The following is a 19,723-nucleotide window of genomic DNA, read 5'->3' on the forward strand; positions in this document are numbered from 1 at the left end:
CAGTGCTTGTGGAACCATATGTGCTTTGGGCAATTGAATCCTGGTGGGCCACATGCAAGGCAAGCATCCTACCTCATGTACTATCACTCAGACCTCTGAATTTTAGGACTATACTAATACTGTATTGGAAGTATAGAAACATTGAAGATGTTTGCATGCTCAAAGTTGAATTTTGGTCATTCTCTATTGTGCTTGTGCTTTAATAGTTGGCATATCAAATTAAGATTATTTAAGTCATAAAAGTGTTTGTTTTACTTATATTTAATATCTTTTTCTATATTAGGGCCATTTAAACTTTATTTTGGTATAAATAATATTTTAAGTTAAGATTATTTCATTGTGACTTACAATGCTTGTTTGATGTACTATGAACTCTTCTTTGTCATTTTTAGATGATAATGCAAATCTTTTGAATGAAAATTTAACATTGTTCTATAGAGATAATGCATTTCTTAATCCTCGGCTTTCTAAATGTGAACCTTCACCTATTACTAATAGAAGAAGATTATCTGTCGGTATGTGGCAAGCATAGTCTACCTATATATAATCCCTGTATATAAAATGATTGTTAAAATTTTTTCAATTAACTTAGAGGGACTTTAGTGCTTAGGGTTCAGAGCATGGTTAGAATCCCTGTACTTTCTCCCTGAAATGGAGATCTTCTGAGCATGTCCATTAATTAAGTGGCTTGAACCAATTAAAACAACTAATAATACTAATGTATATGATATCTACAAGATGTGACAATAATATTTGAGTAAACTATTAAATATCTTGGAGAACGCTATTAATTATCTGTGACATCACAGATACCCTTGTGCAGAGTTTTCAAACTTCCCTACTTGTTTTTTCTAGCTTGAATCCGTTATGGCTTATTTTAGAAAAAGTTAAGAACAGAGAAATATGTGCTACTATTTGCAATGAACTATTCAAACACTAGTCTACATATTTAAAGATTGTATAAATATTATCATTATTGTTATTATTTGGTTTGGGTATCACATACAACGGTGCTGAGGGGCTGCTCCCAGTGTTTTTCTTGAGTTTTGATCCTGGTGGTATTGCTCAGTAGACTATGTGTAGCCAGAGATTGAACCTGGGCTTCGCATATGTAAAGCTAGGGTCCTAGTTACTTGAGCCACCTTTGAGATATAGGACTTTTTGTAAGATGAGGTACTCCTGGTATATAAATAATAGCAATAGGTGAGAGAATGTTTTACTATATGGTTGATTATGACTTTTTAAAAAAACAATTGTTTATTTGTAGGTATGGAAGTGACATATGAGCATAGCAAATTACTCAAAACTCAAAAGATAACGAAAGATGATGATGAAACGGTGGTAACTGAGGAGGAAAATAAACAGTTCTATTTTCCTAATGAAGGAACAAAGGCGCACACCTTCTTTCAGAAGATTGTAAATGCAACACAGACCTGGTTTAGTCTTTTTGGCTGGCCTGGAGGACCTCATTCTCTGTCTATTCCAGAGACAGCAAGAAAGTATGGACTAGCTTAGTTTCTCTAAATTACTTGCTTTGTATCATATAATCTATTTATTATAATTGTTTAAATGAAATACAATATTAAATAATATATATTAAACCTATATATCAATAGGGAGATTTAAGAAAAACTGTTAGTATAATTCTATAGTATACATTTGTTTTTTATTTTTCTAAACCATTGATGACAAGAATTGAAATTCCTGAAGTCCATTTTCTTATCTATGTAATAAGAAAGGATATATAAATCATAAGTAGGTAAAGACATTTTAAAACGGAAAATTTGGAGCTTTGGAGAGATAATATAGGAAGTAATGCACTTGCCTTGCACACAGCTGACCCAGGTTTAATACCTAGCATCTATCCCATATGGTCCACTGAGCCCATCATGAATGATTCTTGAGTACAGAGCTAGGAGTAAGCCCTGAGCAATATTGTTTGTAACCCAAAAACAAGAATGGAGGTAAGAAAAGAAAAGGTTTGGAACTTGTCATTTCTACATAAATGAAATAAATATCAGTCCTTAGTAGAGTGCAGTAAGGTAACAGATATTGAACAGGGTGGATCCATTTGCTTGACACACTCTTTGACAGTTCATTTACCCATACTGCCTTACATAGTTTTTGACTTCATACATAAGAAATAGTTAAAAATGCATTGTTTATATCTAGTAATTTTTTATTCATTTTAATAATAGAATTATTACATTGTGATTGACAAAATTCTTCATAGTTGATTTTAGACATAAAATGTTTCAGGATCAATCCAACCACCTGTATCAACTTCTTTCTACCAATTTTCCCAGAGTCCACCCATGACACCACCCACCTACCCTATCCTGCCATGTTAACCAGCCCATTTTTAAATTTGGTTGTTAAAGTTTGGTTCTCAATGATTTCATTGTTGTTGACTCTGACTGGAATTTTGTTCTGTCCTCCTTAACACCACCAATGCACCTAAGACTCATCATCTACTCCCACACTCCAACAATTCAAATACTAAATACTATTCCATTGTGGCCATATGCCACAATTTCTGGTTTAAACTATTATTTTTAAAGGAATCAGTGTGGTTTTAAGAATATATAATCAGCATATCTTATCCACCACCAGATTATTTTGATTTTTTTAATTAATAAAATAATTTGTTTCATGGAGCTGGAGCAGTAGTGCAGTGGTAGGGCATTTGCCTTACACGTGGGACAGACCTGGGTTCAATCCCCGGCATCCCATATGGTCTCCCAAGCCAGGGAGCAATTTTTGAGTGCATAGTCAGGAGTAACCCCTGAGTGTCACTGGGTGTGGCCCAAAAAACAAAAAAGAATAAATAATTTGTTTCACAGAGTGTATTAGGTTCTGTTATATCTTTGTGCTGTCATTTAGTGCAGCACATAACTAAAAATTTACAGACTTTATCATAAAATTATTCAACACTAAGGACTATCTTAGAGAAATTCTTCAGTGTTTGTTCTACTGAAAAAGTTGCCTTTATTGAGTACATCTTAATAATTTATTCCATTTGGGTAAGTGAGTGAAATGAGTGTTAATAATTCATTATTAACATTTGAGACTAGAAATATGTTATGTGTTTAAAGTCTCTTGATCATTAATTATACTTATTTTTATTTTTCTGTATTTCTCCTTTGGGGAATCACAGACAGAGGGGTTCTCAGGATCCTGTAAGCACGTGTATAGGTTTGGGGTATTGAATTTACAGCCTTATGCTTACCCTGGGAGCTCAAAGTCACTGGCATCTTCTGGATCCATTTCCTTTATTTTTATTGACATTAGGAGTTTTCTTTCATGTTTTTATTTCTTAATGAATAAGTTATTAGATTAATCTATCCATATGTTTTATAAATAATTCAATACTATTTTTCATTATAATTTACTTATTCCTTAAACTTAAATTGTATATTTAATTCTTTTCAGATCTGTAACTTTGTTCCTTACCTATGATTTATTTTTGCTTTTCTTCATAGAGCTTAATATTTCAGTTTTATTTTTTCTTTTTTCATATAGTAATTACTAACTTTGATCAAAGGAGAATGCTCATTGGTCAGGGTTGCATGCTTTGCATGCACAAAGCATACCTGTTTTATCCCCATGGTCCTCCTTCCCTTCTCTACCTCTCTCCCTTCCTTTCTCTTTTTCCATTACTCTCCCTCCATCCCCCTTCTTCCCTCCCTTCCTTCCTTTATTACTTTCTTCATCTTTCCTTTTCTCACTCCTTGCCCACAAATTAACTCTCCCCTCTGTATCTACCAACTCAAATTAGATTCTCAGATCCTCTCATATTTCTTTAAGAAAATGCTTTTTCTTTTACTCATAAACTGCTGTTATTATGTAGCCTGTCATTTTCTTATACTTCTCAATAAAATTCCATTCATTACCTGTCAGATTTTCTTCAATGTTTCTGACTTATTCAACTCTTACAAATTCAGTATTATTACAGTTTTATTCCATTGCTTCAAATTTTCTGGTATTTCAGGGATATTTTGAGGGATAAAACTTAAAAGTCAGATATAAGTAGGAAATGTACTTTTTTATAGATCAACTCTTCCAGTAACTTTTATTTTTTGGGGGGGGGCACACCCAGCGGTGCTCAGGGGTTACTCCTGGCTGTCTGCTCAGAAATAGCTCCTGGCAGGCGTGGGGGACCATATGGGACACCAGGATTCGAACCAACCACCTTTGGTTCTGGATCGGCTGCTTGCAAGGCAAACGCCTCTGCGCTAGCTCTCCGGGCCCCTTCCAGTAACTTCTAATTGTATAATTGAATGTCATTATATCTGTTCTTATTCTCGTTACTGTGGGCTGGTTAGCCATGACATGTTAAAGCTGCTTTCTCTTGTTTTTTAAAAATAATTTTGGGTAATTTGTTAACAAATGGTTACTATAAGATTCTGTTCTGGACATTCTTTTTATTTTCTTTATAATTACCCTGTGAGGTAATATGATTATGTGATTATCTCAATTTTATTAATGATAACTTGAACACAGAGGGAGGATAGCTTTGCGAGTGACTTGTCAGTAATAGCAGAGCCAGGTGATTAATCCATGCACCCCAATCTGAGTTTCTGCTTTGAAATACCATACTGCTTTCCAGTTATTAGAGAAGTCCTGACATTTGGAAGACCCATTTAGCATTTTTGCTTTTTTCTTTGGCTCTACATTGTAAGTTCCTGTGACTGAGTATATAAGTTCCTAAAAATCGTAAAAACAGTAGTCTATTATGCAGAATTATATAATTCTAATGAGATTAAATCTAGAATTCTGACCAAGTGAAACAATAAGGTCCCATGCAAGCAATAAATTCTAGTGAAATCATGCATATTAACAAGGAAAGTAGAATTGCCTTACATCAATAGCTCCAGTTTCAAAGTCATTCAATATAGGACATATTACTTGGAAAATTGAAAGTCACCATGAATTTATGTGTGGATATCAAAAGCTGTTTTATTTCTAATATTTTTAACTATCTTTTGACATACTTTTTTATCAACTTTCTTGAACCTGAAGATACAGATATATTGCTTTAATGGTTTGTAATCTCAGGTAATTTCACTGTAGATACCAATTCAAAGCAGAAGCACAGTTATGGTCCTATTCATGGTTTTTTTTTTATTTTCAAGAGAAATTCAGGTGGACTAGCAGAAACTAATGAAATCATTTAAGAGAATTGTCTGCTTTTGTGTGTGTGTGTGGGGGGGTTGGGTCACACCCGGCAATGTCCAGGGGTTACTCCTGGCTCTATGCTCAGAAATCGCACCTGGCAGGCTCGGGGGGTCCACATGGGATGCCGGAATTCGAACCACCGTCCTTCTGCATGCAAGGCAAATGCCCTACCTCTATGCTATCTCTCTGGCCCTGCTTTTTGTTTAATTATTTGTTTTATTACCTAGAGATCCTTAATGTTTTTTATTTTAAATTTTTTCTACAAATCACAAAATATTTGGAAATGACTATCGTAAGAAAACAATTTTGTGGGAATTTATCTGAGGAAATGTGCTAAATGTCACAGTCGACCCACTTTTAAATGGATAAACTTTGGTAAATCGTTTTTTCTCTAAACAACTGCTCAGAGAACAATTTTAAGTATACTGGAAATTCTATTTCATCTTGGTGGAATAATTACAGTACATATCAGCTAGGGGCCAGGAAGGTGGCGCTAGAGGTAAGGTGTCTGCCTTGCAAGTGCTAGCATAGGACAGACCGGGATCCCCTGGCGTTTCATATGGTCCCCCCCCCCCAAGCCAGGGGCGATTTCTGAGCACATAGCCAGGAGTAACCCCTGAGCATCAAACGGGTGTGGCCCAAAACCAAAAAACAAAAACAAAAAACAAACAGTACATATCAGCTAGTCCAAGCTTTCACTGCCAATATATCCACCTTCAGCCTGCATCCTCTACATGACAAAAACACATATTCCATTCAGGAAGCTTCGGAGAAGCACTCCTATTTTTCCAACCTAGACATTGTATTTCTAAACCTTTCATTTTAGTATAGGAACAAAGAAAACCAGATGAACTACATAAAATGTAAGTCAACATTAAATAAAATGAATGGCCCAGAAAAAAATGTACTGAAAATGAAATGAATTACTTGAATACTCATGTTTTGTCATTAATGAAAACACAGAAATTAGAAAACTTTTATCTATGCATCTGTTACATTCTTTTTGAATATAAATGGTACCAAGTACCTTATCTGGCTGTTATATTTAAGAGAGTACTTTAAAACATATTTAGACAAAGCTTATTACAAGTATTTGGTAAACAAAACCATTAAATTTGATTAGAGTTATGTTAATCGTGTTATCAACTACTGATAGCATTGTAGACACCAAGTCTTACTTGCCACTGAAGAGATTCATTCCCAAGCTCTTATCTAAATGATATTTTATTAATAATACTTCTCCTTCTCTTACAGCTTGATGTAGGAACTCTTTGACATGTAAATAAATATATGTGTTTTTTTTTTTTTGGTTTTTGGTCCACACCCGTTTGATGCTCAGGGTTACTCCTGGCTATGAGCTCAGAAGTCGCTCCTGGTTTGGGGGGACCATATAGGACGCCAGGGGATCGAACCGTGGTCCATCCTATGCTATCGCTTGCAAGGCAAACACCTTACCTCTAGCGCCACCTTCCTGGCCCCAAATAAATATATGTTTATAGCATGCATTTTCTTTGTGGTTTGCAAGCTCTCAGATAAATTGAAGATAAACAAAGTGTCACCTCCACTTCTGGGCTGTTTGCCTAATTTTACTGCCAACAGTGTGCAGCAGAGTTACATAAATTACTTTAGATCATAGCTAAGTGCTAATATAAAGGTGGTTATTATTGATTAACTTGAGCTTCTTTTGTTCTTTTTTAATTCTCATTACTGCAAGAATAGTAAAACATTTACAATGTTTGTTTTCAAAGTGTATCCTTCCTAGTCATTTCACTACTAACTTGCTGGGGACAGTGGTAATTGGTAGGTGATTTCTTTACCAGGAAGGATAAATTCAGTGGACCATTTTGTGTCTGTCTTTTTGACCTTGAAATTAGGGAGATACAAAGTTGAAAAAGAAACTAAAATTTATTTGATAACCTAATTTTTTTTGTGTGTGGTTTTTGGGTCACACCCGGCAGTGCTCAGGGATTATTCTTGGCTCCAAGCTCAGAAATTGCTCCTGGCAGGCATGGGGGACCATATTGGACGCCGGGATTCGAACCGATGACCTCCTGCATGAAAGGCTTACCTCCATGTTATCTCTCCAGCCCCTGATAACCTAATTCTTAAGAGAAGGAATTCAATTTTAAATTTTCTGAATTGTAATGTATATAATTTTATATTTGTGGTATATGCATACAGATAGCTGAGATATGATGTGTAGCTTTTACATCATTCACGCGCCCTTTGAGTAGTTCAGCTGTAGGCAGACCATGTTGCCTTTTCCTCAAAAATAACGACTGGATGCTGAATTTGAGTGTAATCAGGCAGCATCATTTTTTCTGTGCTAGAACAACTTTGAAGACCCAAATTGTTTCCCCTTGACTTGGTGAAAGTTGAAATAAAAACAGCCATGGAAAATGATTGACAACCCCTCACTTTATGCCAAGAGCAAAACCTTGTTCATGTATTAATTTTTCGACATCCAGAATCCTCTTTTAGGCTTATAAAACACTAAATCTCTGTAGCTGAAAAGAAACTACTAGTTTGACTTTTTTTTTTTGTTTTTCTTCGTTTGTTTTTCTAGGTTAAAACCAATAGTGCTCAGGGCTTATTTCTGCCTCAGTACTCAGGATTCACTTCTGGCAGTACTTTGGGCCTCTATGTAGTACTGGGACTAATCTGGGTTGGCTGCTATAAGACAAGCACACCATCAAAGCTGTATTGTCTCTATACTAGGTCTATACAGACTTAAATTTTATGATTTTAGAAAGAATTTGAAGAATGGAAATGGCAATTAACTTTCATAAACTGATGTTGGAGACAGATCTTGAGTAATGGTATTCAAACCCTTTCTAAATCTACATACTATTACAGGAAATAGGTTAAATTGAAGATTTAACACTGAAATTGGCCCCTTGAACACTTTTTATATGTCAGTCTGTTCTGGAAAAAAATTAAAGCAAAACAGACACTACAACTTGCCCATAAAGACAATAATTGGTTGGAGTTTACTTAACACCTTTAAAAATCAGCATGGATCTCAATTTGTTGCCAGAGATATCAAGCAGTAGAGTCTGCATTGTATTAAGAAATATATGAAAACAAGGGCTCGAGCTATTGCACAGTGGTAGGGCATTTGTCGTACATGCGGCTGAGCCAGGACAGAACTGGGCTCTATCCCCAGCGTCTCATATGGTCTCCCAAGCCAGGAGCGATTTCTGAGCACAAAGTCAGGAGTAACACCTGAGTGGCCCAAAAACCAAAACAAAGTAAAGAAAGAAATATATGAGAACAGTAGATGATTAGACATATCTTTAAAAATATTTTACTATTTTGGTTCTAATGTTCAGGATTATCATTTTAAGTCTTAAAATACATGTATTGTAAAATTTTGTTTTGATGTATGCATATGTAGTTGTACATGCCTTGAGAATGATTGTAATTATTATTTCCAGTTTGTAGTATAAAAAATTGAGTTAGTGATTTTAGATAATTTTAAAACATGAGTAGTGACAGGTTCCAGATTTATCTCCTGTACTGGTTTTTGCAGATCTTTTTATTTCGATCTTACCATTATATCATCAAATAATGCAAACTTTATGGCTATTAAAAATGTATTTTACTAAGAAATAATATGTGAATCAAAGTATATCATTTATTTTGTTAAATAGTTTAATAAGTAATTGAATTTTTCCTGTAAAAGTACATTTTGAGACTTTAATATTGTTTTGATTTTGTTTTCATACAGAGATGTATATAAAGTAAAATATTGTTCACCTATATCATTCAAAAATTTTTGCTGTCAGAATACCTTTTCCAAATATAATAAGACCATTTATGATTCCATACTGCACTTGAGTGGGATAATGCCTCCTGGAATTGATTCAAAACAGTCTTTACCTGTGAATCGCACTGCAAAAGTGGTTCAACTTTATTCTCAGCACTCATCACTTCTTAATTTTCTCAAGTAAGAACATGAATGTGATCATTTTAACATGTAGTATGTCTTAGATAAGTAGATTATAGGTTTATATAGAGACTACTATTAGTTGCATTTAATAAATATTAACTGGTTTCTACTAAATATGTATTCTTATAATATATACTGCAGGAAAATAATGGTAAATAAACATCTTATGATCTTTTGACATTTTAATCTAAGGTAATAATTATCTAACTTTACCATGCATTCAAATTATTCACATGAAATGGAAGTTGCTTTCCTTAACCCATTAGTTTGCAATGCTCAGTTAAATTTATTTTTTTGTAATTTTTTATTTTTAATTATGAGAACAAAGATGCAAAGAAAGAGGACAAGGTAAAGTTACAGTGGAAGGATAATCACCCATAAACAGAATTCTCAGAAGAAGTCCCCTAGCTGATATCTTAACTTTGAACTTTCAGCCAAAGAACATTAAGATAAATACAACAGAACCCATGTACAATTACTTTGTACCTCAAGTCCCCAGATTGTAATACATTATAATATTTCTTAGCACACAAAGCAATCTAAAGCCATAAAACTTATGTAACTCCTTAAACATTAAAGGCATAGTATTTTTTTTTACATTTCCATGCACATGCATATTAGTTTGTTAACCTAAAAAGTTTAAGTGGGTTTTTTTTTAAGGATTAGAGTCAAAGGAGCACAATAAAAACGATGTTAGAGTGGCAATTATTTTTTGCATAGGCCTACCAAAATATGAGGGCCAGGGAAAGGAAAAACCTTGGCCTAAATACAAGGAGACCCTACCCTGAAGTTTCATGGCATAAGACCAACTCTAGGCTCCAGGCAAGCTAGTTTGTCCAATTCAAGACATTGTCTATAGTGCCAACACACTTTTATTTTTCATACAGTCTCTGTTGTTGGTATCATGTTTCTGTATTAAAGATCCTGGAATCTGGGGCCGGCAAGGTGGCGTTAGAGGTAAGTTGTCTGCCTTGCAAGCGCTAGCCAAGGAAAGGACCACGGTTCGATCCCTCGGCGTCCCATATGGTCCCCCCAAGCCAGGAGCAATTTCTGAGCGCATAGCCAGGAATAACCCCAGAGCATTGAAAAAAAAGGGGGGGCAGATAGATAGCATGGAGGTAAGGCGCTTGCCCTTCATGCAAGAGGTCATCAGTTCAAATCCTGGTGTCCCATATGGTCCCCTGTGCCTGCCAGGAACAATTTCTGAGCCTGGAGCCAGGAATAACCCCTGGGCACTGCTGGGTGTGACCCAAAAACCACAAAAAAAAAAAGAATCCTGGAATCTGCATATCCTACATTGAAGTCAGGCTGTGGAGCGTCCTTTAGTTTCACCTCACCATTAAAGGGCAATGCAGAGAGCACTGTCATGTAAGCAGGTTATTGTTGTTGCTAAGTCTTCTCAGTGTTAAGGGAAGTCTCTTTTGAGCAGGTCAAAGTCAGAGCAGCAGTAGGGTCTTCCCTGGTAGAGGATTGCTTCCATGTGATGTTATAGACAAACTTGGATGTTTCGTGGATGGCTTCCCTGGTTCAGGGGTGAATGGAGAATGTCCATTCTTCTGAGGCATGTGCCAGGTCATTATGTCAATGTTCGGAGTGTAAGGTCTTGTTGCACTACAAGATTTGTGTGTTCCAGTCTCTATTAGATAAGATCTTATTTATATGTAGGGTATTTTCCCATTTTAATGTGTCTATGCAAACAAGGAACAATGCCATGTGGCGTTATTGGTCTGTATGGGGGCCATAAGAACAAGTCCAACAATCCCCATGACATGGTTCAATCATAAACATTAAACTGGGGGACTCCTGCACCAAAATTTCTTATTAAACAGCTCAAAAAGAGAAGAAAAGATAAAAATTTGTTAGAATCATCACTGTAAAAGAGAATATTTAGTAAGACTTATAGCTTTCAGAGAAAAAACACATAAAATATTCAAAAGACATACGTGTCCATTTTATGTCTTTTGAAATAGTTGGGTGTTGTTAGTTCCAATGCACGGCTTTGGTCTGTTATGTTGGTTACTCTTGGGGGGGTGAGAGTTAAGGAGTAAAAATGAGCTTTGTAGGGGTGTGGGAAAAGGCAGAATACAAAATGGACATTCTGCATATGCAAAACATAACTTAAGGATAGGGAATACTCTTAATATATATTGTGCCCCCCGCATGGTTTTGAACATGTAGACTGGTAAGAAATTGCCAGTGACAAACTTAGAGCAACCGAGCAAATCTCAGCACACCCCAAGTTAGGACCCACCATCCAGGAGGGACCACCCGACACCCACCTTGTCTGGCCGCCTGGGCTGGCACCCAGGGAAGGAAGGCCTGGAGGTTGGGGGCAGAAGAGAAACGGCTGGGGGCCTATCAAGGCCCTCAGCAACCCAAGTTAGGGAGAAGGCCTTTGACATGGGGTCTCCCCAAACCCCATGCCGGCTAGAGGTAGCCTCCAGACCAAGAAAGGATTCGGTAGAGAACCAGAAGCCAGTTAAATTTATAATGGATGTCAAGTTGTATTGTTATATCTAAATTCATGAACTCACTTTGAGAAGCCTCATATTATTCAAATATGTAAATGCATTGGACATAAAAGAGATGAAGTTAACTTATTCCTCAATACACCATTAATATAATCTTAAGTTCTGAATACTTGGAACTTTTATTTTAATTTTGTTGGTTCAGGGGAAAGGGAGCAAGAGTTAATCCCAAACAGTATTCGTGCCTCAGAAAACTCTTCTTGTAATCCTCAGACAGTTGAATATATGAGTCTGGCAATGCTGTACTATTTTTGCCGGTGTTTTTGAGGTGCTTCCAGGGTAACATGAAGTTGTGTTTGATTATCATCAACACTTGTGGTGCTTGGGGACACAATGGTACTAGAGATGGATGTTATATCCTTCTGCATGACCCCTGACCTCTGAGTTTTCTGCCCTGCCCCTACTGTAACCTTTTACTCAGAACTATATGAGTTCACTTAGTATTGAAATATTAAGCAGATAAAAATTTACATAAACAGGTTCTGGAGTGGTAGCACAGCGGTAGGGTGTTTGCCTTGCACGTGGCTGACCTAGGATGGACTGAGGTGTGATTCCCCAGAGTCCCATATGGTCCCTCAAACAGGAGCGATTTCTGAGCGCATAGCCAGAATAAGCCCTGAGTGTCACCGGGTGATGCTTTTTAGTTTTTAATCAAAAACAAAAGAAACAAAAAAATTTATCATAAACAGTTGTTAGAAAATAAAGGAAAATAATTTATAATTATAATGTAATTAAATGGCAGAAGTATGAAATAAATATTGTTTATTAAAACAGGATAATGCTACTGGGGGTATGGCTCTGGGGGCCTTATTCATGGGTAGCATGAGCTCCCATACTGAATTGCATCCCTGGTCTACTTCTTTTATCTTTAAAAAATTCAGTATCTTTCTTATATATGGCTATTGTGGAATTATTTAGAATAACTTGTAACTACATCTAGTAATACATTTTTTATTTGGTTTTTGGATCATACCTGACAGTGCTCAGGGGTTACTCCTGGCTCTAGGCTCAGAAATCACCCCTGGCAGGCACAGGGGACTATATGGGATCCTGGGATTTGAACCATTGTCCTTCTGCATGAAAGGCAAACGCCTTGCCTCCATGCTATCTCTCTGGCCCTTGTAATAGATATTTAAGCAAAAATCTAAGATGTTATTCTGAAAGAGCTCGCTGAAATTGGGGATGATATAGCTTTTGAATTTTATAGACAAGGGCTCAGATTCTAGCTTTTTTATATTTCTTTTTTATAATAATAATAATTTTTATTTTGACCAAAGTGGATTACATATTTTCACAGTAATATTTTAGGTACATATTGACATTGAATCGGGAATTCCCACCACCAAAGTTGTCCTCCGTCCACTCCTGTTCCCAGCATGCATCCCATATTCCCTTCTCTTACCCCCCCCCCCGGGCTGCTAGTATAAGTGGTCCCCTCTGTGTCTAGCTTGTTATAGATTGGGTATCGATTCTGTTGTCGTTGGTTTTGGATTTGGTGTTTTAAGTCTGATCATTTTTATTGCTACTTAGTGATCATACAAATGTTTGGTCTTGGTACCCTCCATTTTTTCCCCTCAATTTGAGAGGTGGAACAAGATGGTTCAAGTTGTGTGATTCTGTTTGAGGAAAAGAAAGTAAGTGGGGGTAAAAATCAAGCAAGAATGGGCAGAATACTTCTAGAGGCTACAAATATTTGAGGGGCTGTTGTGGTGCCAGAACTAGCCTAGGACAGACTGCGGTTCGATCCCCCAGCGTCCCATATGGTATATCTACATAATATCTAATATACCTAATATGATCTACATAAATGAAACATTTCAACTAATGTATCAACAAATATATTAGGGATACACCTGCATATGTTTAAGTAGCTCTTCATACGTGTATGAGCATCAATAACTTCTTCAAACTGTACATAGGAAAACTATCCATAACTACTCTAGGGATGAAAAGCTACCCCATAAATGGAGTAGTCTCTGGTTCACCCACCTCATGCCAACAAAGGTCAAGTTAATGCTTTCAAGAAAGTATCATGGTTATGGCTCAAAAATACTTTGAAGACATGCATTCTTCTACTCTATCCTCTATTTTCTCAAATCTGAGACACTCCTTTTGAAAATGAGACCTGCTGAGTCTCAGACTCATCTAGTCCAACGTCTAAATGCATACTTCCTTCTTCTTGAAGAAATCCCAAATTTCACAAAGCACAAAGTTACTTTCCCCTTTATTATTTATAGTTGACTTTTATAAGCAAAACCTATTTCATATGCTAACTCCTTTATATAATCTGTAAGATACTAAAAGATACCCCAGCAAAAAAGGACTGCCAAAGCTATGAGCAAAAATTTTAATGACACATCCCACTTCTTAGGCATTACACTCTTCAGAAGTACTTTGGTTTTCAAACTCCCAAAGAATTGAGGCATAAAAGACATAAAAGAATGAAGTTTAATTTACTTCTATTTATTTTTTACAAACTAATAAACTACAAAAATAAGTGTCAGAATACAAATCAACAATTTGTCATTTCTTATATTATCTTGTGTTGAGGCCATACCCAGTGGTGTTTGGGTTTTCTCCTGGCTCTGCATTGGCCATCTGCAAGAGTACCTTTCCCACCATACCAACTCTGGCACATTTCTTGAACACAACTTTACTAATAATTTCTTTCACATTTTGTACAAATGTTTAGAGCCAATGGCATGTTACTTTACTCCAGAGACAAAATAAGAGGTACAGAAATTTTTCAACAAAGCAACTTAACCACATTATAGCATAAAACATATGATCAGTATCAATCATAAAACTATAGGGTTTGAAAATTAGTATAATCTACATAAAATGAAACATTTCAACTAATGTATCAGCAAGTAAATTAGGGATACACCTGCATATGTTTAAGTAGCTCTTCATATGTGTATGAGCATCAATAACTTCTTCAAACTGTGCATAGGAAAACTATCCATAACTACTCTAGGGATGAAAAGCTACTAAACTTGACACTAGGACCGGCAGTCTAGTCAGCACAGGCTCCACTCTTGCTTTTAGCTTTCTTTGCTTCATCCTGCAAAGCTTCCTCATATTGAGATTCAAAAGAACTTGGGTTGGTGTCAAGAACCTTGGCAATAAATTCCAGCACTTTCATCTTGCTGGTTTCAGCATGGGCTCTTGGGCCCCAAAAGAACTGAAATTCCTCAGGATCACTATCAGTTACTTGGCGATGTACAAGGTATTTTTCTCTCACAAAATCTCGAGTAACAAGCTTCCTGATATCTCCAAAGACGAAACTATCCTTAGGTGAAGGTATTCCTACCATATCGAGCACTTCCCAGACTTCTTCTTCAGTGGCACAGTTGCCCTTCATGAAAATCACCCCAAGGACAAGAATGAGGACACCGGTTTTGGGAACACCCTCTTCACCGCTCATCAGCCCATCATAGGTGAGGCCCAATTTGGGGAGAAGATTATAGCAGTGGTCAACAGGATCTACTTCTTTCACATCAAGGCCAAAGACTAACTCCACACGCTGACAGGCCTTGAGGAAGACCTCAGTGAATTGCTCTTCATGTTCCTTGATGAAAAGCTTCAGCATATCTTCCCTAGTTAGGAGCTCTTTTAGCCGATACTTCATAATCATGAAATTCACCAGAGAAGCCACTTTAGAATCGGTATCACCCACCAGCACATTTGCAGCTTCTGCCCCAGCCTGAGAAGCACTTGGATTGTTAGACATTTCTTGACTCTCGGAGCCTTCATCTTGCCCACTTGGTGTGGTGGTTATGCCAGAAGCAGCAGAGCTGCAGAGGCTCTGAGCACCCTCAGAAGTGCTGGATGGACCAGCACCAGCAGCTTCCTCCTTCTTTTCAGGCATCACAGGATTGTGACTGAGAGAAGACTTCTCCAAAACCTTAGAGAGATTTTCAAGCTCTGAATCCTCGGCCTTACTGACTGCCTGAAATCTTTGACGATTTGACCTTCGTGGATTCTTCTTCTTGGAAGGCATTAGTGCAATTATGGATGACACAAGGCAGGGGTGTACACAGCACAGGCAATGGGGAATCACTGTCTTAGAGAAAAAAAGGTAGAAATAATCTCCACTATCAATCAGATAAATGTGAATTAACCCCCCCAAATAGAAAAACAATTAAAATATACCTAAAATAGCTCTAACACAGTGCTAGTTTTTCAGAGGTCTCAACATAACTTCTGTGTCTAAGAACATGTAAGAGAAAACCTGAATTCTTCTCTGCATAAAGCCTATCAACGTGGCTGAGAGTTTTGACACAGTCATCATTCAAGTGAATTTTTTTCTTATGTTATTTTCTGTAGGCCTGGGTCACTGCAATTGGGTAAAATACAAGTTATACTTAGCTAGATGAGGAGTAAATTTAGTGATTTTTCTTTTAGTAATCCTCCATGGGGTTTCCCAGTACTGACTCTAGATTCTGTGTATAATATCTGTTCTCGTATGGATTCCCCCTAACTCTCAATGAATCCATGTAAGTCTTGAAGTATCTTATTTTGCTGGCCTAGTCCTAACTGCTGTTCAGAAAACACCTCCAACTCTCAAATTCTGAAGGACTGGGGATCCAACCAATAGAACAGAGGAGGAGGTACTGCCAGAAAACAAAATCAAAAGGGATCCAGTTGTGCTAGAGATTTAGTATAGGGGTTGAGGCCCCAGCCTTGTACAGGTAGACTCGGTTCAAATCTGGCACAATAGAGGGCCCTGGATTTCTGCTAGAAATGATCCCTGAACACTGAGCCTGGAATCCACTGTAGGTGAAGCCACACCACACCACATTTACCCCTAAAATTATAAAGATAAAATGGTCACCTTTGACAACATGCAGGCTCAAAGTTAAAATATGTTGTGAGCTGGACAAGAACTCATCAAATTATATACTGGCTTGATAATACCACATATAACATCTACCCTCTGTGTTCCACCATCCAAACAAAGCTCCACCCACAATAGGAGTGGGTAGACAGCTAACACTGTTGCAACATGAAGGCAGGTGATGAGCCAGAAATCAATCTATCCTGGGCTGCTAGCTCCCCAAGAAGTCAGCCTGGTTACACTCCCCCACCCTATTTAACTCTTTTGTTAAACATGGCCATGATGAAAAGCCAGCACTGACTCAGGTTCAGCACACAAAGCCCCCTCCCTTGAAAGGTCAGATCGCCCAGGTGGTCAGATTTGTGGATGCTCAGTAAGCTGTCTCCATTTTTTGGAGGAAGAATGGGATGCTACAAATCTTTTAGGGGCTCTACCTTTTTTCTTTATTTTCCCTTCTCATTTCCCTCTCCTTTGACCTCTCAGGCAACGCTTAGGGTCTGATAATCAGTCTTCTGATTATCGTTCCTGATCCTCGACCTATGGGGAACACAGAGACAGGGTTCAAAGCTCAGGTCCAGGCTTGATGGTGCGGAGATGTGGGGGAGAAGGGCACCATGTCATACTGCTAATGCTGGCAAGGACCATGTGGTTCAGAGCCGTTATCCGCTTAACGTCTGTTTTATTCTGGGGCTATTCTGGAGATTGGCAGGGCCGGTGGCTTACTATGGCTAAGGGCAGAACCATGTGGCCAAGAATAAGTAAAAGCATTCCAGACCTCCCCACAACACACACACACACATACACACACACACACAGACAGACAGACACACACACACACACACACAAACACACACCCCAGCTGGGCTCAGGGAATGGGCCAACCTGGTGTTGGTTTCAAATGATCGGCCATATTTGACTGTCTCTCTAAATCCCAGAGGTTCCCCCACCTGGTGTACTGAGCCCTCAACCTGATCGATTGGTGAAGAAGCCTAGGTGACCTAGTCACCATAGGATGCACTGGGACTAGTTTTGGGGTCTCCCCAGTCCTTATTTAGGGTCTTACCTGAAGCCTAGGCCACCGGCAAAACCAGTAACCGTTCCTCCTTCCTCGGTAAGGAGTTTGTGACCAAGCACCGCCCACAAGCCACAGGAAGTGGAGGGGCGTGGCAAACGGTAGCCCAGCCTGGAATCTTCTACCATGAGTTTCAGGGGCGGGATCTTTGCACTCGGCACTGTTCTTCGTGGAGCTTGCTCCTGGTTCCAGGCAGTTCTTATGTGTATATTGCAAGACCTGGAATCACTGCCCAAACCCACCCAACTGAACCCCTCAAGTAAAGGACAACACACACACACACACACACACACACACACACACACACACACACACACACACACACACACACACACACACACACACACCCCAGCTGGGCTCAGGGAATGGGCCAACCTGGTGTTGGTTTCAAATGATCGGCCATATTTGACTGTCTCTCTAAATCCCAGAGGTTCCCCCACCTGGTGTACTGAGCCCTCAACCTGATCGATTGGTGAAGAAGCCTAGGTGACCTAGTCACCATAGGATGCTCTGGGACTAGTTTTGGGGTCTCCCCAGTCCTTATTTCGGGTCTTACCTGAAGCCTACGCCACCGGCAACACCAGTAACCGTTCCTTGTTCCTCGGTAAGGAGTTTGTGACCAAGCACCGCCCACAAGCCACAGGAAGTGGAGGGGCGTGGCAAACGGTAGCCCAGCCTGGAATCTTCTACATGAGTTTCAGGGGCGGGATCTTTGCACTCGGCACTGTTCTTCGTGGAGCTTGCTCCTGGTTCCAGGCAGTTCTTATGTGTATATTGCAAGACCTGGAATCACTGCCCAAACCCACCCAACTGAACCCCTCAAGTAAAGACAAAGCTGCACAGTCCTTAGGCTCACATCCGAGTACCCCATGTTGCTCCCCCTGCAGAGAAGAGATTGTGTCCTCATGCCGAAGTCCTCAGGACTGGAGGAGCTTACAGATAGATGGAAAAGACTTGAGGGCAAGAAAACCCTTTGGAGCTTTTCAGGCTGAGGTGGCGTTTCTGGGACCCCTTTATTCTTCTGGCTCCTTTGACTTTTGTTTTTCAGCCCCTTTCACTATGGTTAAGATTTCCAGGAGAATGCCCTTTCCAAGTCTGTTATTTTTTCTTTTAAGTCTTTCATTTTAAATAGTGAGTCAGAAAGTACAGTGAAAAGTGATGAAACTTTTAAAATAATTCATATTTTCATAATCTTTAAGAAATCTCACATTTATCATCAACACATTGTATTTATCTAATGGATTTAAAACAAAAAGGCTGGAATAACATTAAAAGTTCTGAATTTTCCTTTTTCTTTTATTGTTTCTGTGCCACAATCTGCTGAACTCTTTGTGCCCCATGAATAACTCCTGTCAGGGATCTGGAGACCATATGGGGTGCCTGGGACTGAACAACATCGAAAGCAAGCTAGGGTAGCATTTCATTCTCTAGAAACAAATTTTTATAGAAAAACATTTTCCAAAGTTTTATCATCTTTTTTATTAAATAAATATTAATTACAAAGTTATTCATGATTGAATTTTAAGTCTATAATGTTTTTAATTAATATTTTTTATTTAAACACCTTGGTTGCAAACATGATTGTGGTTTGGTTTCAGTCATATAAGATGACATCCTCCAACACTACTTTTATTATCTTATAACTCATCATCTAGTTAAAAAAATGAACAGCAAATATTATAATTTTCATTAGTAATTCTGAACTCATACACTGTAGTGTAAGAGAATATTTGTTAACACCAGTTACTTGCAAACTTTCAATCAGAAGAATTTAAAACTATAAAGAAAATATATATATAAAACCTAGCTACAAAGGATTCTGTTGTTTCAGTGTATTCGTGTATGTGGTACAAGGAAACATGGGAGGCACCTGCTTCATCACTGAACCTCATCTCTAAATGCTTTCTTAAAATTCATTGCAGGGGTCCTCAAACTTTTTAAACAGGGGGCCAGTTCACTGTCCTTCAGACTGTTGGAGGGCCAGATTATAGTTAAAACAAAAATTATGAACAAATTTCTATGCACACTGCATATATCTTATTTAGAAGTGAAGAAACAAAATGGGAATAAATACAATATGTGGCCTTCGGGCCGTAGTTTGAGGACCATTGGCATAGACTATGATTTACAATGCTGTTAATGACAGTAACCGA

General features: G+C 38.0%; 1 protein-coding gene across 1 annotated transcript in view; it reads left to right on the plus strand.

Moving 5' to 3' along the window:
* The window catches only part of CFAP47 (cilia and flagella associated protein 47), a 433,368-nt gene that overhangs the window by 152,122 nt on the left and 261,523 nt on the right, over positions 1 to 19,723 (plus strand). Inside the window, exons 28-30 of the mRNA XM_049766890.1 lie at positions 393 to 515; positions 1,259 to 1,499; positions 8,909 to 9,127. Of these exons, the coding sequence (XP_049622847.1) occupies positions 393 to 515; positions 1,259 to 1,499; positions 8,909 to 9,127 (583 nt within the window). The remainder of the gene's footprint in view (positions 1 to 392; positions 516 to 1,258; positions 1,500 to 8,908; positions 9,128 to 19,723) is intronic.

This window comes from Suncus etruscus, chromosome X, assembly GCF_024139225.1.
Source record: "Suncus etruscus isolate mSunEtr1 chromosome X, mSunEtr1.pri.cur, whole genome shotgun sequence".
In the NCBI taxonomy this organism is placed as follows: domain Eukaryota; kingdom Metazoa; phylum Chordata; class Mammalia; order Eulipotyphla; family Soricidae; genus Suncus; species Suncus etruscus.